The following is a 27,889-nucleotide window of genomic DNA, read 5'->3' as shown; positions in this document are numbered from 1 at the left end:
TTGGACAGCTAGGCATAACACAATTTAGTACAATAAGATCCACAGATAAGATGTAAAGCTTTAAAGCTGAACAAAACCTGTTCTCATGTAGTTTTATTTACTGCCCCACAGTGATCAACTGATTTCAGTTAGTCACCAAAATCCATACCTTCCCCCCCCACCCAACAATGACACATCATACACATACTGCTGTTAGAAGCTGTTCCGTCAATAACATCAATAAGTCCAATTAATCAACTGACAGATCTATACCCTTACATCCAGGGTTCCCAGCCTACCCACACCCTGCCCAGTAGGTTGGCATCAGTTGCTTGATCAATAAGGCAGTCCACCTGGTGTTCCACGCTCAGATCTTTCTCTCCTAGTCGAGCACGTATGTTGTGTTCCTCACTCCCTCGAGCCACGGCCAGCATGCCCTTAAACGCAGCTGCTTTTTCAAAGCCGAGACGCAGCTCCTCACTGAAAGAGTAAAGAAAACGCATTTACAATTACAACTTATAATGGTACACTTTACTTTTACTCACATGTCTAGGAGAAACTGCTTGGAGAGAGTAAGGCAGAGAATATATTAGTGTACTGGTGGTTGACGCACTCCTGTCATGGTCTTTGGGCCCCGACATTGAGTTTCGGCAGACTTCACAAGCATATTCATTGCCAATGCAAAAAGAATCACGGAGATGGTGCAGCCTGTGATGATCCCAACCTCCACTCTGTGCCACTCTGATGTTATGGACCCTGTTGATACTCTCATGCTGAACTGGTCATAGTAGTCCATGATGAGTTCAGCCACTTGGCCCGGCACATGGTGCCTCTCCAGGGTTGTTTGGACCAGCTTGTGTGGGATGGAGCCGTAGTCAGGGCATTCATGGACGACCTGACTATTACCACCGAATCAGTACCCGGCAGTAGGTGGATCCTTCAAGGGCTGGAGGAGCTATGTGGGTGGGCTAGGATGAGATTTAAGCCCGAAAAATCAAGGTCGCTGGTTTTGAAGCGGGGCAAAGTTGTGGATAAGTTCCGCTTCAGTATTGGAGGGGCATCAATCCCAACTGTCTCAGAGAAACCAGTGAAGAGCCTGGGCAAGGAGTTTAACAGCAGCCTGAAGGATTCAGTATCCGTTCAGGGAACCTGTCAGGAGCTGGAAAGCTGGTTGAGAGCGGTGGACCGGTCTGGGCTTCCTGGTAAGTTTAAGGCTTGGATCTACCAGCACGGCATCCTGCCAAGGGTACTGTGGCCTCTGCTTGTTTACGAGGTGCCAATCTCAATCGTGGAGGGCTTAGAGAGGAAAGTCAGCAGCTTCCTCAGGAGGTGGCTGGGTCTGCCTAGGAGCCTTAGCAGCATTGCTCTCTACGGACGCAACACCAAGCTCCAATTGCCCCTGAGATCACTGGAAGAGGAGTTTAAGGTGACAAGGGCCAGAGAAGTAATGATGTACAGGGACTCCAGCGACCCTAAGGTGGCCCAGGCAGGGGTCAGAGTGAAAACCGGGAGGAAATGGGTAGCCGATGAAGCCGTATTACAGGCAGAGTCGCGGATACGGCACAGAGCTTTGGTTGGAGCTGTAACCCGCGGTAGAGCTGGCCTGGGGACCTTTCCAACACCTCAGTATGAGAAAGTCAAGGGGAAGGAGAGATGCAGACTGGTGCAGGAGGAAGTGAGGGCAGAGGTGGAGGAGAGGAGGATTAGCAGAGCTGTCGGTTTGAGGCAGCAGGGTGCCTGGACAAGGTGGGAGCAGGCCATGGACAGGAAAGTCACATGGTCTGAGCTGTGGCGGGCAGAGCCGCAGCGCATAAAGTTCCTTGTCCAGGCAGTGTACGACATCCTGCCCAGCCCATCAAACCTCTCCATCTGGGGCAAGACGGAGTCTCCCAACTGTCCGCAGTGCCCAGGCAGGAACATTGGAGCACATCCTGAGCTGCTGCCCAGTAGCTCTTGGGCAGGGGCGATACACCTGGCGCCACAACCAAGTCCTGAGACCCATTGCGGAAGCCATCAGCATGGGAATCAGCAGTAGCAAACGGTCCCACTCCACCACCCAGATGATCGCCTTTGTGAAGGCTGGCGAGCGCCTGGGGAAAACCACCGGAGCCAGAAACCCAGCAGGACTGCTGGCGACGGCGAAAGACTGGCAGCTGTCGGTTGACCTGGAGAAACAACTGAAGTTTCCCCAGCACATAGTCGCCACCACCCTGAGGCCAGACATCCTCCTGGTCTCAGAGGAGACAAAGAACATCCTCCTGATTGAGCTAACAGTTCCATGGGAGGACCGATTGGATGAGGCCCACGAGAGGAAAAGGACCAAGTACGAGGAGCTGGTTATAGACTGCCGCAAGCAGGGCTGGAAGGCAAAGTGCATGCCCATCGAGGTAGGCTGTAGGGGGTTTGCAGGCCAATCACTCTACAAGACCCTGAGCGCTCTGGGCATAACTGGGATGGAGAGAAGAAGGGCCATCAAGAAAATCATGGAGGAAGCAGAGAAAGCCTCCAGATGGCTCTGGATCAGGAGAAGTGACCCATGGAGTAGTAGCAAATGCCACCTGAACACAAGCCGGGTCTGATCAACCTAGGCTGGGTCGCCAAGGGTGTCTGATGTTGAAAGACCCGAAACACCCGAGGACCCTTGGTTACATCACTGACGATGTGTTCAGGAGCATCCTAGAGATGTATTTCATCAAGTGGAGCATCCTAGAGATGTATTTCATCAAGTGTCCAAGACTTCAGCTTACCTTGTAATCACTGCAGGATTGGCTCCCTCTAACTTTCTACGGGCAAAGTTGACTTTCTGTAGTGGGTACCAGTTGATCTCTTGAGTATCCACACTTTCAGTCCAGGTACCTCCTTTCTTAAGCTGTTTCACTGCAAAGTTCTAAAGAATGATACAGATACAGGGATACAGAACTTTTTAAAACTGTACAGTTTAAATGTAAAACTCAAAATGATCAATAGGGTGTGTATTAAAGGGACACTAAGTCCCTTAGCTGTTCCATGATCAGAAGTGACCAAACATTTGCATGTCATGTCACACTGCCTACCTTCCAGTCCAGTGAAGGCTCTTTTACGAACACGTCCATGGTGTTGAGCAGCAGCTCAGGGTCGTCTCTGTAAGCTCGGAGAGAGTGCACCATCACACTACGGATCAAACCAGACTCTGCCATCGGCCTCATGAGATTCACAAACTGTCGTGTGAGCCGGAAGGGCATCAGCTCCGGCACTGGCAGAAACTGCAGAGTAAAAACAGTGATTTACATTTCCATTATCCTACATATTTCTTTACTTTTTCCTAGTTAGTATATATGGGGTCAATAAACTCTTTAAATGTCTACATAATGCACTCTTAAAACCAAACATGCTTCAAATGATGTAAAGAAACTTTGAACTGGTACAGAATCATTAAATTAGGGCTGGGCGATATGGATATATAATAACAAAAAGACACTTCTGAGTAAAGCTACATGTTCCAGATTTCAAACAAGCACTTTTATTATTCAGTGCCATAATCCTGTATATTAGAGTAGCCTAGTTGTTCTAGCAGCATTTTATTTTGTCAACAACTGAAAGGCAATTCAGATTACACAAATTAATTATAAACAACAGATTTTTCAAATGAGTTTTTGTTTCCCCACTGCATTAAATACAGTGTGCTTTTGGGAAAAGTGCGTCTAAAGTGCTTAAGAAAAAGTAAATAAGTAAATAAAAAGAGCAGATTGAGTTTTACTTTTTCTTTCTATAAATCTGGGCTGAAACGGTTTCATGTTTAATCTCATACCCGTGTAAAGAGCAGAAGGACATTTCTGAGAAAAGCTACATGTTCCAGATTTTAAACTAGTGCTTTTAATATTTAGTGCCATAATCCTGTATATTAGAGTAGCCTAGTTGTTCTAGCAGCATTTTATTTTGTCAACAACTGAAAGGCAATTCAGATTACACTAATTAATTATAAACAACAGATTATTCAAATTAGTTTTCCCCCCACTGCATGTAGCCTAAATACAGTGTGCTTTTGGAAAAAGTGCATCTAAAGTGCTTCAGAAAAAAGTAAATAAGTAAATAAAAAGAGCAGATTGAGTTTCACTTTTTCTTTTTCTATAAATCTGGGCTGAAACGGTTTCATGTTTAATCTCATACCCATGTAAAGGAGCTGATTGGTCAGTGTAGGTTAGAGTGGGCATGTCTGCTGTAAAGATTAGCGGTGGCACTTCACGCTGCTGCTGTTTATTAACGCTCTGATCTTAGAACATGAGACGTAAGGCAACGTCTGTGTCCAGACTTGAACCATGATTTGACTATTAGTGACTCATGTTTTACAGAGTACCTTATTCTGCTGCTCATCTGACAATCTGAACCCCAAGCATCTCCAAATAATTGAGCAACTAAATTTCTTTTTACTAACCAAATCCTTTTCTATACCTTCCGTCATGTGTTTATGCATCTCTGGGCTCTCACTGCCTGCATCGGTTCCGATACATCAGCTTACAGACGCCTTGTGCTGATCAACATCACCCTTTGAAGCCATCTACCCACCGACAGAGAGCAAAGCCAATTGTGCTCTCTCGGGGATCCGGCAGCTGATGGCATGATACATGAACGGGATTCGAACCAGCATACTGATTACAGTAATGTGAATATGAGAAATGATCTGACTATTTTGAGTGTAATTTCCGGTCCTGTTTCCCCAATAATACAGTGCAGCACACCTGCGTGGCTGATCCAAACGCATGGCCAAAGTCGATGCCAATCATGCCTCCTGTCTCCGTGTTGATCATGAAGTTGGAGAGATGGCGATCTCCAATGCCGAGCACCCACTGACTGATACAGAGCAGGGCGTGGGAGCTGGCGAAGTGAGAGCGCAGTGAGAGGAACGCCTCCGGGGTAGTGCTCATCCTTACAAAGGCTCGCCTGAATGGAGACAAAACCAATTAATACCATCAGAAACTTCAGCCTGGTACTAATCTGGAGGACGACGTGTCTCTACTCAGTAACTGGCTACTCAGAATTCTATAGCTAATAAACTATAGAGTCAGTTCTGATGCCAGAAAAAAACAGTGGAGCAGAGTACAGTATAATGTTGGCTGGAAACTTTTGGCACATAAATCACACAGTAATCACAGGATAATGTAACCGTCACAGGCGCATACCTCAGCAGATCCTCTGGCACAGTCTGCTCAATCTTCTTGAAGTTATTTACAGTGTCTGTGCGGTTGGCCTTCCTGTGGTAAAATGACATCAGATACAGTAATGCTACACTTGACCTTTCCACTTACTGCAGACACTGACACCCAACCCAACACAACATTACTGCCAGATAGAAGGAAACTGATCAATAGCGCACCTGTATACTTCAGCGTATCGCATTATTCCCTCAGATTTCCCAGCAGCTTTACTTATCCAGGCATCGTATATCTCATTAGGCCTGGAAAAAAACCCCAAAAAAACAAAAGATAAAGTTTTTAATACTAACAGCATTTATTACAAATAAAGGAGTCTACAGTTCTTCATATAGCAAAGCAGAATGGGTTATCCCTAGAGTAGAAATTATGACTGTATATTCAAATGAGGATGATTTTTATTCTGTGTACTACAGAGTATTGCAGTACTACAGAGTATTTATGTACTACAAAGTATTTCACTATTACAGATTACTGAAAGGTCCAAAATGTCTCATCTTGCTGCGCAACAAGGTAAACAAAAAACACGACGAGAGCGTGAACAGAAATGCGTCTGATTCTACATCTAAAGAGTCATCCACACATTTTTCCGCAAACTGTCAACAAACTATCACGGTCCTTAAGTCTCAATTTGTACTTTTTGTACATGTAATGCTGTTGTTTTGTTTTTAATAAAGCACTACACACATGCTAACTGTTTTTGTTCAATCAAGATCCAAAAAGCTGGTATCCTCTAATGGCGACAGTTTGAGAATGAGATTACTCATGTCTGCTGTTAAACAAATACACTGTGTGATGATAATCTCTTTTTGTATTTTTATTTTTTTTTTTACAATTAGGAATAAAATATATATATAAAAAGGTATTGTTTGGATATTGATATAACTTTTAATAAAGATACCCACACAGCCATAAAAAGATAATTCATTTAAGTCACAGGGTGGTGGCACTGTGGGAGCTCACAGATGTTGCACTCTTAAACAGGTGGAGGTAGAGAAGACAGAAAGAAAGAAAGAAAGAAAGACAGAAAAAAAGAAAGAAAGAAAGAAAAAAGAAAGAACAGCAGTTGTTCTGGTTAGTAAAAGGTATACCGTGTGATGGTCTTCTGCTCTTTCTCAGTTCTTCTGCTGGCTAAGAAGTCTTTTAATGTGCAGGTATTCTCCATCCACTCTATCAGTCCAATCCTGCAAGTAGCAGACAACAGACCAGAAATGTCAAAAATAAAAATCTAAAGTTATATATAAAAAAATGGTAATATAAATAGTGTTTAATGCTATTTAGTGTACATTTTTTATTTTGACAATACTATATGTAGTTTTAGATGTCTTGTTTCATTTTACAGGATATATTAGGTATTTTGCAGTTTGTTTCTTTGTTTTTTTTTAATTGTTTTCAAGCAGAAATAAGTGAGAAACTTGGTAAGCAAAATCCTCTGACCAAAGTATAATTTGCAAAAGGGAATTCAACCAATAGGTGCGCTGTACATACATTATTTACTGTACATTATTGATTGAATATTACATTTTGTATTTGTTAGTTGAGTCACACAGTTTGTTGAGGAATCTGATCCAGAAACAGGCGCTCTACCTGCTGGTCATTGGAATAACTTGGTAGGTGCGCAGCATCAGGCTGCGCTGAGAACAGGCCGCATCCTGGCTGAGGATGATGTTCATAACGCCAAAGAGCTGCTCAATGCGCTGGTCCTGCCGAAGATCTTCTCCTCCTTTCACTAGGAATGGATGGTCCTTCTCATCATCACCGCGAACGATCAGACGCTTCGGACGGCGAATGGAAGTCATTACCTTTACCTTTAATAGAAGTAGCACAAATAAGCCTTAAACTTCATTAACATACTGTAAAATACTCACCCCCCCAAATACATTTAATTGTGATATAATCGGACTGACTTATTTAGTTATTTAAATAAAAAAATGTAAATAAAATCCTATGTTGGCCATTGTTCATTTTGTAACAGTTACAGCTGTGTGTCCTGTCAGTGTGTTTGGGAATCAGGTTGTACATGTACCTACCCTCTCATCAAATCCTGTGATTTTAGCATGGTACTCTGGCAGCGGTTTTGATCTACCATCATATTGTCCTAAAGGGGAGAATCAAATTAGTATAAACAAGTCTTATAAAAAATAATTTGATATCACTAGCAATGCTCCCAACAGGGTGAAGACCTGCACACAAGGGCTGGGTATCATTTAACCTCTTAACACGCCCTGGCTCATGGATGGGCCAGAAAAATATCATATTTAATAAAGTATAAAATTAGTAGTTTTTATTCTTATAAAGTTTCCAGTCCTTTGGAGAAAGAAAAGACCATACCAGGTTCAGATCACAATAATATCTAACCAGTGAAAAGGAGAAGTTTGTAATTTTATATGATGAATGTAAACACATTATAGCAAAATATAGAGCTGCAAAAAAATTAATCCATATAAATATTTAATTTTATGGATCTGAAAATAAAAATAGAAAATCTGAAAAGCGCCTAAAATTTTCCTGTTTTTTACCATATTTTGGCTATTACATGTTCAATTGAATAATTAAAGTGTCTTAAATGAATTGTGTAAAGGCTTCTAAGTCATATTAATTCATAACATTGCCCCTGAATTATTTAATATTAGAGTGAAAAGCCTTCAAATGTGAGTATGTAATTTCAGGTGGAAATTGGTAAAAAATAGGCTTGGAGTTTAAGAGGCTAAAAAAATGTGATACCAATACAATACTTTACAATACTGATACCCAAATGATTTCAATATTTTTTTTTAACTGTAACAAAAAAAATGTGATAATTAATCTCAAAAAAGTGTTAAATACACAGAGTGTTTATTTAACATAGTCTCTAATGGCGACAGTATGAGCATAAGATTACCTAACATCTTTTTGGATCTTTTTGAAACAAAAACAGTGAGCAGGTTTGTGGCGATTTATTAAGAACAAAAATTTTAAATATTTAAACTATAATTATTTTTTTCTCTAGGCATATTGCATTTTAATAGTTCTTTTAAAAAAATAAGAACATTACATGCTTGCTAATTTCATTAATTCACAATCATTTGTTTGTATGCCTTGATATGGATTGGCACTCTCTGCTGGGTAAACTCCTCAGGGCCTGATGCAGTCCTCTAGGTGGACGGTCATTCCTGTTGAGAGTACGCTGTGCATGACTGGCTGCTATGAGTGCCTTGAAAAGCATCCTTGAGTGCTTATAAGTGTAATTGTAAATTAAGAAAGAAGGTATGGTGCTTTGATGTGGTGGTGCTTTGATGGGCAGTTGACAGATGCAATCACCCCCCCCCCCCTGACCAACATCCCATTGTGAAAAAAAGCCATCAATCCACCACTGACAAGGCAAGGTTCTCTCTGACTAGCTAATGGTAGAAGTATTGCCTGAGATTTCAACCAGTGATCCTTGGATTATGGTGACAGCGCCTTGGTCCAGTACCATTCAAAGCTGTTTGGTGTTTACCCTTTTTAATAAGTCTAATATCATAATTTCACAGATTGCTAATAATAGTAGACAACTCTTTCCTTACCCGGAACCTCCAGCTCACTTCTCAGCGTCTCCACTCTGAAGTTGCTGAGCCATGGCGAATACTCCTTCAGGTTCCCCGGCTCTTTCTGAAAGCCTCTCATGGACTTAGCCAGCTCATCCACTTTCTTAAGGTACTCCTTATCCTTTCGCTTCTCATACAGCTTTGAGCCACCAGGACCAAAAAGCTTCTCCACTTCTTTGGAGAATCTCTATTTAGAAAAAGACAAAGGACATATAAGAGATAGAATTTCCGAATCAGTTACGTTTCAGCAAATACCTTTAAAAATCATTACAAGTATCATGATGGTGAACCTGAACAAATTTCTTCCGGAATGATCCAAACCCCGGGGCTTTTGAATCACAGAGCGAGGCACTCATCTCTCCATAGAGGTCCCTCAACACCTTTTTGTCCACACTTGGTTTTTCCAGCTGATTCTGGACTTCATCCAACCAATCCTGCCAATCAACCAAACATTAAAAACATTAATCACATCTCCTAAAAACAGAGTTCAAGAGTCACATGTTTACATTTAATGTGCATTTAATGTTTAAACACCAAAGATATCACAGTTCACACTCCCCTCAGACTCACCAGTGTTATTAGTAAAATATGCATCAACATGGATCCAGTAAATATTCTGCACTGATTCATTTTAATTCTTTGTTAAAAAATCAGAAGAATATTGAATTATATACCAGGAAAAAGGTGACACTAAAATTTACCAACATGGGTCTTTGAAACAATTATTCAAAGTTCTAAAATTAAAACAGTTCAGTTATCTGAAGTAGTGTAGTAGTGTTTTCTGGCATGTCTACGATATGGCAAAATCTATCATGGAACAGGACAAACCAGTTATCACTTTTATATATCAATGACCCAAACTTACATTAGGTGTCACCCTGCACCTGGAGTTCACCACTTTGCTTAACACTTAATTAACACTTTCAAACATGCATTAAGTAGTAGTGTGTGTAGTAGTGTTGCAATACTCTTATTGAAATCACCAACAAAATGTAATTTTGAAAATCTTTGCTCTATGGTAAACAATGATTTAACCCTTTATGTGACGTGTCGCCGTGTTTTACTTCTAATTCAGCAGGTCTTGCCGCTGGGTGATTGTAGGTAAGACATGGTGATTCTAGGTAGCGGTTCATCCCACATAGTTTGTTTTAACCCAGTAAACACGCAGACTACGGTCCAATATACTTGCCTCTGAATGGCAAAAGAGCTAGCAATTAGCATGGTTAGTGCATGGCTAATGCTAAGGCTGCTCCAGCCTCGACCCTGGCGAACAAAAGTAAAACTCCTTTATAACGCTGTACTTTAGCGGGATGGATTTACTGCTTCTTACAACCGGACTGGTAAAATTCATACATAAGATATATTGGATTATAAGCTGCACTGATGATTATTGGGGAAAATTAAGGATTTTATGTGTGCCGTATAGTATGAAAGATACGGTGTGTATGTATGAAGGCTTGAAAGTAGGTATGGCACATTTTTCTTTTTGTGCTCTCTCAGACTCTGGTTGTAGATGGCAGGCAGCTTGATAGGGGGTTTGATATGGTGGTCCTCAGACTACAGCAGTGGCATCTAACTCCACTGGACCACTCGACACTCAAGCAGTCAGTCGCTGTAATACAATGTATATTCCTTTGACTTTCCATGCAATTGGAAGTTTATACCAATTGCTATTTTATTTCACTCTTTATTCAGTAAAAGGAAAAAGGTCAAACAGCCATAGATGGGTAGTTAGTATTACAGCAGTCTGAATATTGATTGTGCTGGTTCAATGCCTGTTATAGGGTTAAATTAAGCCTTTTAGACCTGAATTATGTTTCATTGATGGGAAAACATAAGAATGCTTCTTTTCTGTCTCTAATGCACACAGAATGAGACACCACTATCCTAATATAAATCTATATACAAATAAAGGTAATTAACTAAAATGTGTATTTCTTAACATGATAAAAAGTGGTCTTAATCACAGAGAATTAGTAAAAACGACCTTGCATTACTTTGCCTCATTTGATCTGTAGAGCTGACATGCCATAATGTCTGAGTTACTGATGAGTTACTAATGGCTAATCTACTGTTTCATTGGCTGGTTTGTGATCTATTTTAATGGACAACAGGTCTCAATTAGTGTTCTGTGCAACAAAACATTTAAAGAAAAAAAAACATGATGTCCATTGTAATTAATGAAGGAACTGAAAGGGTTAAAATACTAAATAAATGCTAAATATCTGTTACCTTGAAGAGCATTTCAGGGTTAGTGAGCTGCTGAAGAGCATCAACAAACTCTTTAATGACTCCCCCTTTATCCAATGTTGACTTTAGCCTGAAATACATTAACATGCACACAAATTAATTATACAGTAAATTATAAAGATTGTATAATTTCTTACCATGATTTATATATCTCATATATCCATATGTCAGTTTTTTTATCATTATTGACATACTTCTCCACAAACTCCTGGTTCCTGTGACCACTAGCAGACTCTTCAAAGGTGTAGCTCTCACTGCTGATCATGAACGGGTAGACGAGGGCTTGTGGGTAGCACTCTGCAATCTCCTCAAGTACATGCTGCACCGCCACTGCTTCTGGCTTATCCAACAGGGCCATCATCTGACTAATCCAGCCAATCAGCTGCCAGCAAGGTACACTTACCACCTGTTAAAATGCAACTGTATTTAGGGTCTGTATCAAAAATGACAAAATTCAAACTGACAACTCAATTCAAACGGGACAGCACGAAACCCTAATACTGAATAGAGGGTTCTGCCCCACCACGCTACTCCCCAGATGTAAAGCTCATGTGGGTTGCCAGATTAAAACACAGTGGTAAGCGATAAAGAGTCACTACACAGCCCATCTCTACTACAATAATGGTGGTAATAAATGACCCAGCTATAATCAGCAACCATACAGAAAGGATTTCCTGTTCAGCAGTTGAATAGCCCGTTTCTATGGCTGCAGCACACCATTTGCATGCTGCTGTGTATACCTGGCAACCCTGAGTGTGGAAATGTGACTGCGGGAATGGAGGTTCAGATTCGGATGTTAAAACCCAAACAGATTTCCGTGACTTAGCACACAGTTTAAATTAAAAAAATACTGTCTGAAGCTCTGCTGACGAGAACTATCAATGCTTAACCTTAGCATATGTTCTGGTCAGTCTTTAAGTTAACAGAGAATATATAATCCTTAATAATTTTCCTTTAAAATTGGTCAAAAAGTAAGAAACTGGATATTGGCATCAGAAGTACATAACTAGTAATGTTCACAACCCAATCCAAAACCCCACCCACCTCTCTTGCCATCAGGTCCAGGGTCTCTTTAGAGTAGAGCTCAACCAGCTGCAGTAGACGAGGGAACCTGAGTCTGGCTTCTTCAGAGCCAAGCTTTAGCGCTTTCAGCATCATCTTCACCACATGTGCAGGTAAGGTCTGGAGCTGTTGTGAGCTGCTCACTGCAACAAACAGAATTTAATATATTAAAATAATTTTAAGACATGCAAAAATATCAGGTACATTATCTAAGGACCACAAGGCAATGGCAAAACCTTTAGCTAGCACCTATTAAGGTAAGAGTTATCACACAAACCTAAAGCATGAATTACCTTTGGGCTTAACAGTTTTTTTTCACACACACTTGTTTCATTGCTTTTTATAGTGTACTATAAAATGTCTTTGATTTGCTTCTTACATTAATATTTGTTGTATAGTTAATAGTTTTCTTATCACGTTTTATATGATAATTAATCCATGAAATTCATATTAGTTCAGACATGCACAGCACAATAATGCTCTATCAGTTCTATTTCATCTCAATTTTGCTGAAGGCCTTTTGCAGTCAAACACTCTTATCTTGCTTAAAAACGGTAAAATTTTTAATGTTGTGATTTATGGAGATATGTTCATCCTCCATTCACTCAACCATTTACAGCAACAGAAACATTAATCAGATGTGCCCAAAATTTGTACAACTCGTATCATTTTATTATCTTTTTGTACTTTTGTTATGCAGTGCACACATACCCTCCCCTTTTTGTTCATCTTCCCTCAGTCTGTGGTCACAAAAATTGGCGAGAGTCATGTAGGCCTCCACAATGCCGAGTGTGTCGGCATGCTTGCGGCTGAATGACTGCTCTTCTTCCTCTGCCCTGCGAGCAGCACTGTGCAGCAACTCCAGAGCACGCATCCGCAGCCCCTCCACCACCTAAAAGTTAACAAAAGCCAAACATACTAGACGGATCAGTGTTCACATAAAAACATTGTAAAAAGCTGACCTTTAAATCAGTCTGATTAAACTGGTGCCTAGGGATGCCCAATCACATTTTTTGCCCCCAAGTCTGAGTATCTGCTGACAGAGAGTCCCGATCTGATACTTTTTAATAATAAATTTAAAATTGTTATTGAAAGAACAGTATCAAAAATGACCATTTTGGCACAAAATAAACAATTACTAAATGGCTATATGACTGATTTCCATTTAAATATGCATCCTATCTTAGATAAACAAACTAAAAAATGTTGCACAACAACAATTGTGTGACAAAACATAACCAAGATCATGATACATTTTATAAATTTGCTGTTAGTTCTGTTTTTTGGGCAGGGGACAGTAATAGTAGTGTTGTGTGGTTCAGGCTTAGTTTGTGTATGTGTATATAAGAGAGAGAGAGAGAGAGAGAGAGAGAGAGAGAGAGAGAGATTTTAAGGAAAACAGTGTGGATTAAAGGAAAATGTCGGATGGCTCCATAGGTCATTGCTAACCAGACATATATCAGCATTAATAAACACTGTGACAGCAGAGGCGCCCACAAACACACTCACATGAGGGGCTTGTCACTGCTAGTGTGAACATAGCATGGGCATTTTCACTGTACAGCATATATAGTGAACTTGTGAAGTAAAAACACAACATTACATTTTTGATAAATCAGTGATTTGGATCTTTTCCACCAATTCCGACCCTTTGAAAATTACGTGACCGGCCCCCGATTTCCGAGGACATCCTTACTTGAACCCAAATATTTCAGTCAAGAAAAAAACAACTCAGAACAAGATCTTTACAACACCAAACCTGGTTAGTTGAAGAGCCTCCGGAAAGTTCCTGAACTCTTTGTGCCTTCTCTTGTCCGAGAGTCTCCAGAGCAGAGGGACTGCGAGCCACAGCACCAGCCAGAAGGTCGAAGGTGGTGCCCAGCAGGATTTTTTGGTCTCTAAAAACACTCCCCACAGATCCTTCACTCTGCCTCTCAATCTCCTCTACACACCAGAAACATATAATTAATATTTTATTTATGTGACAAACTACACTGAAACAAAGTCAGGGCAGAATTTATGAACCAGTTTGAAAATCTATTGACTTAAACACACATTAGAAGATAGCATGTCATAAGTTAGAAGATTAAGTTAGAATTTAAAATTAAGTTAAAATTAAGATAGCATGTTATACTGGTGATTAACTACCAGTTAGTTTTAGAACACCTCTATGTTTTTATCTTTTCATTTCATTATGGGCTTCACCGGTCAGACCCCTAATTCTTCTCTTCACTGCTAAGACTGACATTGATATTTCGCACAATGTTAAGCTGAGCTAAAGGCACTGTAATGTGAGTGAGTCAGATTTTGTACAGTGAATTTTGTATGATTCCGGTTAATAACCTTAAAAAATAAAGGGTAAAAAAGGGGTGTTTTAAAACTTAGCGTAGGTAAGATATTACCAAGCAGTGGTACAGTCTTGAGCAGGGAGCTGATCTGCTCTGCTGGGCCGATACTTTGGCTCCTTCTTTGAGTAAAATGAGTAAAGCAGTGAACCCAACGCTGCAGCCAAGCTTTCTCAGTCTTCGCCTCCCGGTGAAGCTCTTTCAACACCTTTGTTGCCACAGAGAAGTTGTTCTGGGAAAACATCACACACACACAAAAAAAAAGCTGAAGCTGAAGCTGCAGTCTGAGCACAGCACACATCCCGGCCACGTCTTCATGTATACAGCATGAACTTAAGTTAACATTATGTGCTCTTCACTGTACTTATCATTACTTTAATTTAGGATGGTGGCACCCGGAGATGTAGGTTACGCCACCTGTTGTTTTTAGGTGTTTTTTAATAAACTTCTTCTGCACTTTTAAAGTTCTTAATGTCTCATTTTAAATATCAGAGATCTCTGAATTCTTCCAATGAGGAGCCTGGATAACGGTGTAAAATCTGCAGGGGCAAGAATATGATCCGTATCACCCAGTCTAGAGGGTGTTAGGACAAGCAGAATAAAAAACGCTGGATCTCAAAAAGCTGCGGGAGAACAGAGGTGGGCTATTCAACAAAGCTTAGTACTCTTTACCATGTTTTACTACACCCAAAGTAAATTTCACATGCTTTAAAGATATGATCTGTTGTGTTAAACCCTGCCTAAATTCTTTTACTGTTAATGTTCTTTAAAATGATGCATGTAAGAGGAATAATGACTATGTATCGCTACCTGTTTCCAAGCACTGTCTGCCATCCTCAGTTTCATATTAAACTTGCATTGCTTCACCAGTGACCCTATCGCTTCTGTGCTGTCTTGCTCAGCTCCATCCACTTCCATACTGTTAGCAGGAGAAGAGTTCAACTTCTCCAAGATCTTATCCAGAAAGAAACAACTGGAAAAAAAAACAGCACACAGAGCTGGAATTAAGCACTAGGTCACAAAAGGTATTACTCTGATGGTTCAACTGGTGTTTGTAGACTAAACAGATGAATATCCTCTTTTTAGAGAAATGCCACAAAAATGATTTAAATCAGCTGACAAGACAAGGTATTACACTGCTCATCAAGTGAAGGAATAGACTAAGCAGAGATAAAGCTTAGGTGATGTCAGATTAGATTTAAAAAGCATTTTAAGAACTTTTGAGACTGTACTGGAAATATGTGGAGCGAAAAATCTCTAGAAAAAGAAAGCAGTTTGACAGCTGTGAAGGGTATCTGGCAAAACCTTCATTCAGATCATATGAACTCCTTTAACCCAGCTTACCTTGCTTTTGAATTCTATTATTCAGGAATGATGTACTAACTTCTGTAAATGATTCAGTATCTAACAAATGACCCAGTATCTAGTGCTTCAAATGATCTAGCAACTGCTGTATATTATTCAGTAAAATATTGCTCCCTATAGTCTCCCTTCTACATGCACTTACTCTTGAAGGCTTATGTTCCCTCCTGGCAGCCGCACTCCTCCAGTGAACCAAACATTCCCACAAAGCAATCCAGAGTGTTTTCCTACATAAAGTTTCCCAACGGTACCTTCCACTACCAGATCAGGAGAATCTCTCGCTATCTTTAAGAAGCTCCTGAAGACAGAGCTCTTCAAAGAGCACTTACTCTCCTAACACCTCTAACACACTTGCTACTTCTAACCTCATTCCCTGCTCCTTTCCTCTTCTATCCCACTATTTTCCATTTGGCCTCCTTTAGGCCCTGTCTAAAATGTTTTTTCCTTGAACTTCTATGTCCTCTATTGCTAAATGTAAATATTTTTTGTAAGATAAAAGCATCCACTAAATGTAATGTAATGTAATGTAATGTAATGTAATGTAATGATCCATATCTAAAAAAAGAGGTTTTTCTCTTTTTGATCACTACAAAATAACATTAGGATTACTTTTCATCTGCCAGTGTAACGCAGCAAAAATCACACTGATGACTCACCGAGAGGTAATGATGTCATCCCACACATTCATTGGATCGATTTTAGCATCAGGATAGTGACTGGTCCATCTTTTGATCACACGTTTCAGGGAGCACACTGAAACTGGAAGAAACAACTCAGGGTTATTGCTGGAAATGCTATATTATACAAACACAGACACCATCATAGGAAGTCATTTATTGTACATTTAATTGGAAACAACACACATAGGCATTTTTGCATACCATATTTTTCGCACAATAAGGTGCACCGGATTATAAGACACATCTTCACTGAATGTCTATTTTCTGGTCTAGTTTTATACATTAAGGCGCACTGGATTATAAGGTGCATTTTAAGAGACACTATAAGGAACTTCTTATTCAGCAGGTCTCACCGCTGGGTGGTGGGGGGTAACTAAGTTAAGTAAAGCTAAGTTAATTAAACAAAACTGGAAAAAAAACTGACCATTTTTGGAAAAATTAAAGGATTTTAAGTGCGAATTATAGTGCAAAAAATATGATACGCAAAGATTCAGAGTTTATTTCAGAATTGCTGGTGATTTGATCTGATACTTTACTGTTTAATATCCCCACCAAAAAGCATCGTAAAAAAAGAATGCAAGTGAATGGTAACTGGTAAACCCACCACAAATCAAATGTGATCTACACATGTTCAAGGTTCAATGTATAAATACAGCTATCAACCTAGATACTAACCTAACTCAAAAAAATATATATAAAATGACTAAATCTGTTTAAAAAAAGAACACAACTACGGTATCTTACCCTCCCCTGTGATGAAATGCAGGAAGTCCTGGATCTCAGTCAGAGCCTGGACTGACTGGAGCACAGACAGTCGGCTGCGATTCAGTAGAGGATCAATACTGGAATAGTTCTAAAAAAAAAAAAAACACACAACAGCATAAAAGAAAACCAAATTAAAAAAAAAACGTTATTGTGTAAACATTGAGTCAGTGGATGCTTTCATCATACGTTTCAGCATTTATTGTCTTTTAACTCAAAAAATGCATTTGAAGACAGTAAAATCATTTTGTATCCACCTCTAAAAAAAGCTAAACTGACCTGCATGAAGACCTGCATGCAGTTGTTTGCATAGTATTTAGCCCGGTCATAATCTTCTTGAAGGATGTACAGTAGACTCAGCTCCTGACTGTAGTGAGTCTCCATCACCAGTTTGCGTCCCTCCACCTTCATGGCAGCATCCACAAAGCTCAGCAGAGCCTGGTCCCTCTCGCCCAACTGCAGCTGCTTCAGCATGCTGCGCATCATGTACTGCAGGTATGTTTCCTGTTAGACATTTAAAAAGCAAAACATTAAATGGTGTAATTATAAAGTACACCGATATTTTAGCTTAAACTACGGGTATTTTTCGCACTTTAAGGCACAGCGGATTACAAGGCGCATTTTCAAAGACACAATAAGGAACTCCTAATTTAGCAGGTCTCGCCGCTGGGTGGTGGAGGTAGCTAACTACGTTAAGTAAACAAAACTGTAATAATAAAAAAAAACATTTTCTTTTAAAGTCAACTGAGCGCTGGATGTAAATCTACACAGATTTCTCTCCTGAAAACTGTGTATTTGGGTGAGTAAAGCACTTCCGTTTATTTACAGTAAGCTTAGATTCCCATATTTCTACAGCACTAAGGCATTAGCATTAGCGGCTAACCGCTCCAGCAGTTAGTGGCTAATATCCTGAGTGTTCCCGTAAAACCCTGTACTTACCGTATTTTTCGGACTATAAGGCGCACTTAAAAACTTTTAATTTTCACAAAAATTGACAGTGCGTCTTATAATACGGTGCGCCTTTTGTATGGATTTTACTCGTCAGGTTGTAAGGAGCAGTAAACACACACTCCGTGCAGCGTTATAGAGAGTTTCAGTGCTATACAGAGTCCAGAGCCGTGCAGCTCCGAGGCTGGAGCAGCAAATAGCATTAGCTAGCTTATTCACTGTTCAGAGATCAGTATTATCTAAATTTTACCCGTCAGGTGTAAGGAGCAGTAAACACACACTCCGTGCAGAGCCGTGCCGCTCCGAGGCTGGAACAGCAATAGCATTAGCTAGATGCTAACCGCTTAGCTAGCTAGCTTTTTCACTGTTCAGAGATCAGTATTTTCTAAATTTAGCACTTTTAATACTGCTGGAGCAGTATTATTAGAGTTAGATGCTAATCGCTAAGCGTTCACCGTTCAGAGGTGAGTTATCAGCCTGTAAGTCTGTGCTGCTTTGCCTGGCTAGCATTAGCTAGATGCTAAGCGCTAACTCTCTCAGAGGTGAGTTTTATCAGCCTGTAATCTGCTTGTTTACCGTGTTAAAACAAGCTACGGGGGACGAATCGCTAGCTAATATCTCACTGTCTTACCAGAACACGCAGGATTACTCAGTGTAACGCTGTCGTTTAAGTTTGGGTTAACTTTACTAGTTTAGGTGACTAGCTAGCGTGCTAGCGGATAGCTATGCTAACACTGGTGCAGCAAGCCTTAGTGGACATCTGGAAATCTAAGCTTACTGTAAATAAACTGAAGCACGTTACTCACCCAAATAAACAGTTTTCAGGAGAGGAATCTGTGTAGATTAATATCCAGCACTCGTTTGACTTTGAAAGAGCTATATTTGTATACTGAGACGCTCCACCGGCAAGCGACCACCCCCGGTGGGGGAAGGGAAACATGGCGCCACCCCTGTTCACTTTGATATAGGCACCCTTTCTAGTGTCACTTAACGCGCCTTATAATGCGATGCGCCCTATGTATGGAAAAATAGCAGAAAATAGGCGTTCTTTGATAGTGCGTCTTATAATACGGTGCGCCTTATAGTAAAATACGGTAATTGGACTGGCTTTACTGCTCCTTACAACCTAAATGGTAAAAATTATACAAAAGACACACCAGATTAAATGGCATACTGACGATTTTTGGGAATATTAAAGGATTTTAAGTGCTCCTTTTAGTGTGTAAAATACGGTATTTTATATTATACAAAACATTAGAAAAAAATAAAATAAAAACCTGATAAAAGGGGTCATCCCACATCTTCTCCAGATTCACAGGGGTGCTGTCATCTATATTGACTGTAGCACAGTACTGCAGAGACTTCCACTCTGTCAGGTGATTGTAGGCTTCCAGAGCTGCTGTCTCCCAGAAGTCCTTCTCTGTATCAGTTGGCTCTCCATCCATCCACTCTTCAATGTTCAATGCCTGAGCAAAAGAAAAAATAAACAAAGCAATGGTTATTTTTTTACATCAGCTTGCCAAGATTTTGTGGCTGGGTGTCGGTGCCTGCCTTCCCTGGATCCCTGGTGGTCTTTACAACTGTGTGAATTCAGTAGTGACTGACACAATCCTCATAACTTATTTGTTTTCCTCTTTTACATGTATTAGGATAGCCTGCTCATCCGGGCTCTCCACTGCTGCCTGCTACAATCCTGTCTTGCTCTGGACCCCTGCAATTACTGTTTAACCTGCATTGACTTTCACATTAACACATGTTCAACACTTATTAATTCACAATTCAAGCTCTATTAGCTATTAGTTTTCTCACATTCTGTCCAATTATTCTTGTTTTTCTGTTATTCATTGTGATATATGGTGTATTTGTAGTGCTACTGTGCATTAACCAGAGTCATAGCTTCTCCCAAGGAACTTTGTTACAACATTTGTTGTGAAAAGTGCTATATAAATAAATGTGAATTGAATTTAATTTCCTCATCTTTCAATTCTACACTTAGAAACATCAGATGGTTTAACCAATTTTTCTCCAGACAATTAAGGTTAAGGAAGAAGTATAACGTATAACATACAACAGCCTAGTATAAAGTAGAACAGCCTAGTCACCGACTGCTACAGAAAAGGCTGGAATGCTAGGTGCCTACTGTGGAGGTTGGGTGCAGAGGATTTGCAGGTCTTAGCTTCTAAGTAGGGCTGGGTATCATTTTGAATTTTTTTTGATACTGGTAAAGATACAATACTTTAAATCCAGTACCAATACCGATAGTTTTGCGATACCTTTTCTTAAATTGTAACCAAAAAATACAAAAAAAAATATATTTGTTTTTACACAATGTATTTATTTTACAGCCGACATGAGTAATCTCATTCTCATACTGTTACCATCTTTCTAGACCTTGTTGGAACAATCATGTTTGTGGCACTTTACTAAGAAAAAAAAACACTTTGTGCATAAACTACGCATATAGCTTTATGCAGATTATTTTTTTTTATATTTTACATTGACAAAATTAAATTTAATTATATTAGTGGAGTCAATCACTAAAAAATATTATATTCATGATTCTTTTAATGCTGACAGTTCCCTGTATTTTGAGAAGAGGGCAGTAATAATGGTGTAGTGTGGTTTAGATCGGGAAGAAAAGAGAGTTTTTTTTTTTTTTTTTACTGTCTCTGTACCATTGGGGTTGTTTTTACCTTGCTGTGCGCGCTTTCCAAGTTTGGCTCATTTATGCGCATTTTAGGCAAAGTATCAAAAACAGGCACCAACTTTTTTGTACTCAATAATCAGAAGTAATGGGACATTCTTATTAATGATAATAATAAAAAGGGGAGGATTAAAAATCAGTTGCAATAAAAAAAAAATGGCTTTACACTTCGGCCCTTTGTTCTCTCTAAATATCGGCATTGGCCATTAAAAAACAATATCAGTCTTTTGCGACATATAAAGATGTATCACAACAAGATAATTCTCCAAAACACTTAATCTATAAGTCAACTAAACCTACACAGGCATATATAGACTTTAAAAGCTAATTTTAAATAGTGTCAGTAGTCAATTTCACTTCCTGGAATAAGCCTCTGAAGATGTTTAGGTACAGAAGGTTTATGTTAGAGGTCATGAATGGCTTGAAAAAGCTGCCCTTCTGAAAATAGTAACCAGATTGTCTTATTACCTCATTATAGAGCTTCACAGCCTCAGCGTAGTCACTTTTTGCCTCTGCCTGCAGCGCAGAGCATGTAATGGGCTTTGTGCCAATCTTCCCTCCAAAGATGCCCCTGACAACATCATAATCCCCCAAAGATCTATACAACCTACACAAGGTGACAGAAGAATTAGTTCAGAGAAAGCCGCCACATATTTACACATACAGTATATTTTATAGACATGTTGAAATTGAAATGAGGCATGTAGGAGGGGTAAATAAGTGTTTGAATAGTACAGCTGAACTCACTTGGCTAGATGAATCCAGCGCTCTGTGTCTGGGGGCAGCTCTCTCTTGCCCCGTGCCCGTTTGGAAGGAGGTTCATCAGGCACACTGCTGGAGTGCAGGAGACTCTCCTCTAGGAGCAGAATGCCCATGGGCTGCTGGAGGCTCGCCAGACAGCTGGCACTGACACTGGCTGGATGAAGCTCCAGTAGAGCCCTGTTATGGTAGCACATGTCCTGCAGAGAAAGCCATCATCAATCATGTGGTTTGAGATTAAAATCAACTGAATTGTGCATTGTGTGATAAACATTTGACAAAACAGCCGTTTTGATTTTCAATATTTTATGATGATTACGCACATAAAAATGTGCCAAAATGTGTTTTGATTTAAAACTAAATCAATTAAATTGTTCTAGTTGATGTTCCACTTTGTCATACTAACTTGCTTTACCTATAAATAATGTATAATTGCTATAAAAAAACACAAAGAGGAAGTGCCATCATTCAAGCATTTGAGCAGCCAGAAACAAACAAAAAAAATGTTCTAACACACAGCTCTGGAAAAAATAAGAGACCACTAAAAATGATAAGCTTTTTTTAATTTTACCAAATTAAAAATCTTTGGAACGTAATCAAGAGGAAGATCACAAGCCATCAACCCAAACTGCTTGAATTTTTGGACCAGGAGTGGCATAAAGTTATCCAAAAGCAGTGTGTACGACTGGTGGAGGAGAACATGCCAAGATGCATGAAAACTGTGATTAAAAACCAGGGTTATTCCACCAAATATTGATTTCGGAACTCTTTTAAACTTTATGAATATAAACTTGTTTTCTTTGCTTTATTTGAGGTCTGAAAGCTCTGCATCTTTTTTTGTTTTGTCAGCCATTTCTCATTTTCTGCAAATAAATACTCTAAATGACAATATTTTTATTTGGAATTTGGGAGAAATGTTGGCTGTAGCTTATAGAATAAAACAACAATGTTCATTTCATTCAAAAATATACTTATAAATAGAAAAATCTGAGAAACTGATTCAAAAACTGAAGCAATCCCTTAATTTTTTCCATATATATATATATATATATATATATATATATATATATATATATGGAAATATAGCAATTAAGTTAAAAAAGAGTACATATATATGTGTATATATATATGTATGTGTGTATATATATATATACACACATATATATGTACTCTTTTTTAACTTAATTGCTAAGCCAGGAACCTGACCACAATACGAAATGCAGATATTTTGGAATTAAACTCATCACCCAGTGATAAATTCGAATCCCCAGAGTCCACTCTAAATCATAAAATCCCACGCAAACAGCGCCCGCTTTGAACAGTGTTCTGTCGAGTTTTGCTACCTTGTCAAACCGTGCTTCCCTTGTGTATATTTAAGGTCTTAATAAAACGTTAACTAGCTGGTGTAAATAGACCTATAATTAAACAGCCGTGGTTCGGCGTCAGCAGTGGGAGTCTCTTCACGCTCACAATCTTTTCTACGGAAGGACACATCTCTGTTATGCACACTACACTTTCACACATCTGATTTATGTTTTTTTGCGTCCTGTCATCATTTTGTTTTTAGTTATTGTTAACGTCTTAAAAACTTTCTCGTTTCGTTTCTCTTTCTCGTTTGTGAATCAATGCAGAAGATGCATCTAAGAATCCAAGATTTACCCACCCCTAACTATAACCTACTGTATAACTATAACTTACCTGCACACAAGAAATAAAAGGTGGGAAGTACGTAGTACTCTTGTGCAGATAGTCATTCATATTCTGCAGCAGGTTTTTCAGAACTCCCTCCCTCTCTCTAGATGACTTGGATCCCTCCATTTCAACAAGGACACCAGCAAACAGGGAGCTGAACAGCTGCTTGGCCAGAGTGGCATCTCTCTGAGGTAGTAAAATAAATGAATTTATTAAAGAAATATGATTAATGTACATTTGTCATTAAATGGTAAACTTGATCTGGTTTAAAAACATCAGCTCATACTTGTGCCAGAGCCTGTAAAGGAGCAATTAGACTGCTGTGCTGGATCTGAATGTCTGGCAGGTCTCCCACCCTGTAGCTACGGTACATGGTCACTTGAGCTTCTCGTTGTATCTTCTGGTCTGCCCTTTTTTCCTGTTCATCAAATAGACAGAGAGTTACAGTAAAACAGCATACAGTTACAGATAAAGACGACAAACTGGTTACTGTGTTGAGATTCCTACCCTTTGGATCTGTTGGGACTGAATCTCTCTTTTGGCAAACTTTACGCTCTCTTTCTCTTTGTCCTTTAAGAACCTTCTTCTCAGTCGCAGGATGTCAGCTCGCTTTTCCCGATCAGCTGTGTGGAAAGTAAGTGCATTTTAAAGTAAAACGACCCGCACTTTATTGCCTGCTCATTGTTTGCATAATTAACTGCTTCTTTAGCTACCAACAGACCTGCACTGCGGCTGTCTGTCTCGTCAGTGGGTGCGGCGAGACGTCTGGAGCCGAAGCCAGGGCCGACGGCTCGGAAGCTTTGGGGCCTCTCGGCTCTCTTCTTCTCAAATACCAGCAGGGAGGACAGAGAGTCCGAAGATAGAGAATAATCGGCCAAAGTGTCCACGCTGCTGCCCGTCAACCAGTTATATGCTGAACGACGACCTGAAAATACAGAAAAACACTAACTAGCATTAGCATGTGGATGATATCTATTGTATACAGAAACAAACGAATAGAAAAGGCCTGCTGAGTCTGAACTGATCCTTGATCAGCAAGACTTGTGGCTAAAAGTCTGTGAAAGTTTAGCAGGTAAAAGAACTAACCATAGTTATGTAGGCTGCTTTTTAGATAAATTAATAGACCAGGGGGGGTCGGCAATAGGCGGCCCGCGGGCCAGATGTGGCCCATGAGGTTGTTTGAAGTATAATGAACAATAATAAAAAAAAAAGTTTAAAAAATAAAATTCTTCTCTGGCGAGCTTTTGTTTACATTTCTCCCCTGTGTCTCTGTCACGCACTGTGTGACTTTAGTTTCCGCCCGTTCTCGTTTTTTCCGCTCGTTCTCGGGTTTTTCCCCAGTTCGCGTCCGCGTGAGAAGCGGTGTGTTTATTTCTTTCTTTTTTTCCTTTCTTCTTGAGTAAACATACATATAAGCATGCTAAAATCTCTTTAAAAAAACAATATCCAGCCTGTGTAAATGTTTCCTATAATATACTTTGTAGTATTTAGTGTAATATACGTACATCAAACTATCAAAATGTACTGTAAAAACAGTATTGGGCCTAAAGGTTTAGCTGTCCTCACCAGTAGGAAATACAATGTAGGGCACGACAAAGAAATAATCGTGACTAATCGAACAAATAATGGGCAGATTAGTCGAATAGTAAAATATCCATTACTGGCAGCCCTACGTGCCATAGAGGGTAATAGAGCTAAGGTGAATATTGAAGACTGCCTTTTTAGATGAGCTAAATATTTAACAGAGCTCAGAGAAGTAACGAATGCTGCCTCATCAGAGAAGCTAGCAAAAAACTCCTTGAATTTAAAACTTAAAAAAATAAAAAATACCTGCACCAGGAGCCTGAGTCTGGGAAAACTCCAGAGAGGCCTGAGTGGCTCTGATTTGGCCCTTCATGCTGCCGGCCTGTGACTTTGCGCTGTCTGCACCCTGAGTGCCTGTAGCCTGGGTTGCCTGAGTCTCCATGAACATAGGTGTGAGAACTGTGCTCCTCAACCTCCAGTTGGAGTCGATTGTGTAGTCCTGCAGAAAAAAAGAAATAACACAGAGAAATTAATTAATGTAATTACTTTGCACCATTAACTATGTGAAATCCATCCTGAATGTAAAAGCCTATGCAAGAGCCTACCTGAAACTTGCATTCAGAGAGTGGGAACTCAAACATATCACGAGTGTAGTCAGGACTCTGGCTGGTCATTTCCAGGAGTAAATCTGTAGCCAGACTTAAGAAGCGCTCCTCAATGCGGGCTGAGTACAAAGAACCCAGCACCATCAGCATCCGCTCCAGTGTGGCAGGAGGCAAGCGCTTCTCATGACTCCAGAAGTTACGAACGTACAACCTGAGAAAATACACAATAGCTGAGAAAACAGTGGCATTTTAAACAGTATGCCTGAATTACTAGGAAATCTGTGTAAGTACTCACTGTAAGCCCTGGTTTTCATCTGTCAGCCCTTGAAGGAGTGTATCTTTGGCCGTGTTGAGCACCTCAACGGATGTACTGTCCTCTCTGCTCTCAGCATCACTGTCAATACACAGTAAAAGCAATGGCAGTTACGATGGTCTAATCAAGTTTACTAAAAAATATATATTTTTTTTCTATTTTGAGAAGTAAAAATTATTTTAAATATATAAATAGTTCAGCAAATGTAGATGTAAAGTTAATTAATAAGATGATAAGTTCATTTATTTGCAAAACAACCACGCTTAGGTCCACCTAAATGATTGGTTTGACAAAGTACAGTCACAGGCAGAGATAGCTAGTGGACTGACACGCTAGCTGTGTTATTAATGAGAGTCTGATTGAAAGCGGTAGGTGTTTTACACATCATGGATAAATGATTAAAAGGATCTTTAGCAACAAAAGACCCTGAATTTCAAGAAAATTGTCTATAGCGTAGGCCTATGTTTCTTTTTTATTTCAATTTTTTTCCATTTTCTCCCCAATTTACACGGCCAATTACCCAACCCAGTCATTAGGATTCCCCCTATCACTAGTGATACCTCAACACACCAGGAGGGTGAAGACTAGCACATGTTTCCTCCGATACATGTGAAGTCAGCCACCGCTTCTTTTCGAGCTGCTGCTGATGCAGCATTGCCGAGCAGCCAGCGCGCTCGGAGGAAAGCGCAGCAACTCGGTTCTGATACATCAGCTCACAGACGCCCTGTGCTGCAGATATCACCCTAGGAGTGAAGTTGGGAGAGAGCGCCATTTACCCACCCGGAGGGAGCAGAGCCAATTTCGCTCCCTCTGAGCACCGGCAGCTTGATGGTAAAGCTGCATGAGCTGGGGTTCGAACCTGCGACCTCCTGCTCATAGTGGCAGCGTTTTAAACCACTCAGCGCCTAGGCCTATGTTTTTATTGCTATTTATTATTGTATAAAAATCTACTGCATAATAATCTGAATACAGCAAAAGTAACTAATCAAACTACACAGGTTACGGCACAGGTTAGAATGGTAATGTAATGCCGCATATCACTCAAATCCGTGTGCTGTGCTGCGCACCTCACAGCGGTGCAGGAAGTGGCCAGCAGCCAAGATAACAGAAACTTTTGGGAGCAGGCACCTGCCACTCGGAATTGTAGTTAAAAAGTTTTAAAGGGGTTTAAACCGGATTCATATTTACATTTTTGGGTGGCTGGGTCAGGCTCGTGTAGAACATACACAGGCTCGGGTCGGTACCAGAACATTTTGTGTCTCTATTGTAGGGACTTTTGATGGTAGACAGGGTTAGCTTGTTGGTGTATGTATCTTAAGCAGAGGTGGGCAATTAATTTTCCCAAAGGACCACATGAGAAATTGCAATTGTTTTAGAGGGCCAGACTAATATACTTAGCTCGGTTCTGCCCAACAAATACATACAAAAACAACAAATGAAATATTAAAATGATACAATAAAATGTGGTGATTTATATAATTATTTAATAAACATTTGATGGTTCAGTTTAGAAAACTGTAAACATTTTGCATTATTTTGACTAGCACCCCAACCTGACATAAAACAGCAAGTTTTTCAAAGACTAGCATAATAAATTAATAAAGAACAGTAAATTACAGCATTGCAATTAAAATGTTGAGCACATAATTATATAAATATTTAACAAACATTTATGAAAAAATATTTTAAAAAATCTGTAACATTAACAGTGTTTACAAAACTAGCAGCACTATCAGCTACACAACTTTACACAAAAATCAAGACCAGCAACACTTAACTTTATGAAAAAAAATGCATTAAATGCATTTGTATGTTTTTTTCTACCTCAGTTTTTTTAGTTCACTGAGAGAAATCAAGCCTGTTTTGGGCTTGTACAAGTGCATTAAAGTCAGGCTGAATATCTGATGTGGAAATGCAGCAGGACAGCACACAAGTGATCAAACCTGTTTTATGAACAACTGAATATAGATTTATCCTAAGTTTGTCTTTAATACATGAGAAAGAGAACTTTAAGCATACAGTGGTGTGATATATTAACTCTTTGATTTTCCTGTTTTATAGGACTCTAAATTGTCTTATTTTTCAATATTATTACTGGAAACATACATAATAAATACAATTAACAATGTTCTTCAAGACTTTTGTGTTATCA

At 39.7% G+C, this 27,889-nt stretch overlaps 1 protein-coding gene across 1 annotated transcript in view; it reads right to left on the bottom strand.

Annotated features, from left to right (window-relative positions):
- Positions 1-242: 242 nt before the first annotated feature.
- prkdc (protein kinase, DNA-activated, catalytic subunit) overlaps positions 243-27,889 on the bottom strand; it is a 72,962-nt gene continuing 45,315 nt past the window's right edge. Inside the window, exons 56-86 of the mRNA XM_049482503.1 lie at positions 25,720-25,818; positions 25,425-25,635; positions 25,126-25,318; positions 24,017-24,220; positions 23,803-23,918; positions 23,582-23,713; positions 23,302-23,481; positions 21,592-21,803; positions 21,313-21,451; positions 19,418-19,606; positions 17,472-17,696; positions 17,175-17,283; positions 16,407-16,509; positions 15,199-15,361; positions 14,446-14,620; positions 13,803-13,987; positions 12,755-12,935; positions 12,026-12,186; positions 11,176-11,387; positions 10,964-11,051; positions 9,022-9,165; positions 8,711-8,918; positions 7,196-7,263; positions 6,753-6,973; positions 6,257-6,349; positions 5,330-5,410; positions 5,136-5,207; positions 4,695-4,896; positions 3,033-3,221; positions 2,727-2,866; positions 243-459 (exon numbers count right to left, since the gene is read on the bottom strand). Coding sequence (XP_049338460.1) covers positions 255-459; positions 2,727-2,866; positions 3,033-3,221; positions 4,695-4,896; positions 5,136-5,207; positions 5,330-5,410; positions 6,257-6,349; positions 6,753-6,973; positions 7,196-7,263; positions 8,711-8,918; positions 9,022-9,165; positions 10,964-11,051; positions 11,176-11,387; positions 12,026-12,186; positions 12,755-12,935; positions 13,803-13,987; positions 14,446-14,620; positions 15,199-15,361; positions 16,407-16,509; positions 17,175-17,283; positions 17,472-17,696; positions 19,418-19,606; positions 21,313-21,451; positions 21,592-21,803; positions 23,302-23,481; positions 23,582-23,713; positions 23,803-23,918; positions 24,017-24,220; positions 25,126-25,318; positions 25,425-25,635; positions 25,720-25,818 — 4,900 coding nt within the window. The 3' untranslated portion in view covers positions 243-254. The remainder of the gene's footprint in view (positions 460-2,726; positions 2,867-3,032; positions 3,222-4,694; positions 4,897-5,135; positions 5,208-5,329; positions 5,411-6,256; positions 6,350-6,752; positions 6,974-7,195; positions 7,264-8,710; positions 8,919-9,021; positions 9,166-10,963; positions 11,052-11,175; positions 11,388-12,025; positions 12,187-12,754; positions 12,936-13,802; positions 13,988-14,445; positions 14,621-15,198; positions 15,362-16,406; positions 16,510-17,174; positions 17,284-17,471; positions 17,697-19,417; positions 19,607-21,312; positions 21,452-21,591; positions 21,804-23,301; positions 23,482-23,581; positions 23,714-23,802; positions 23,919-24,016; positions 24,221-25,125; positions 25,319-25,424; positions 25,636-25,719; positions 25,819-27,889) is intronic.

This window comes from Astyanax mexicanus, chromosome 8, assembly GCF_023375975.1.
Source record: "Astyanax mexicanus isolate ESR-SI-001 chromosome 8, AstMex3_surface, whole genome shotgun sequence".
In the NCBI taxonomy this organism is placed as follows: Eukaryota; Metazoa; Chordata; class Actinopteri; order Characiformes; family Acestrorhamphidae; genus Astyanax; species Astyanax mexicanus.
The sequence above is the reverse complement of the archived record's forward strand: the minus strand, read 5'-3'. Positions and strand labels throughout refer to the sequence as shown.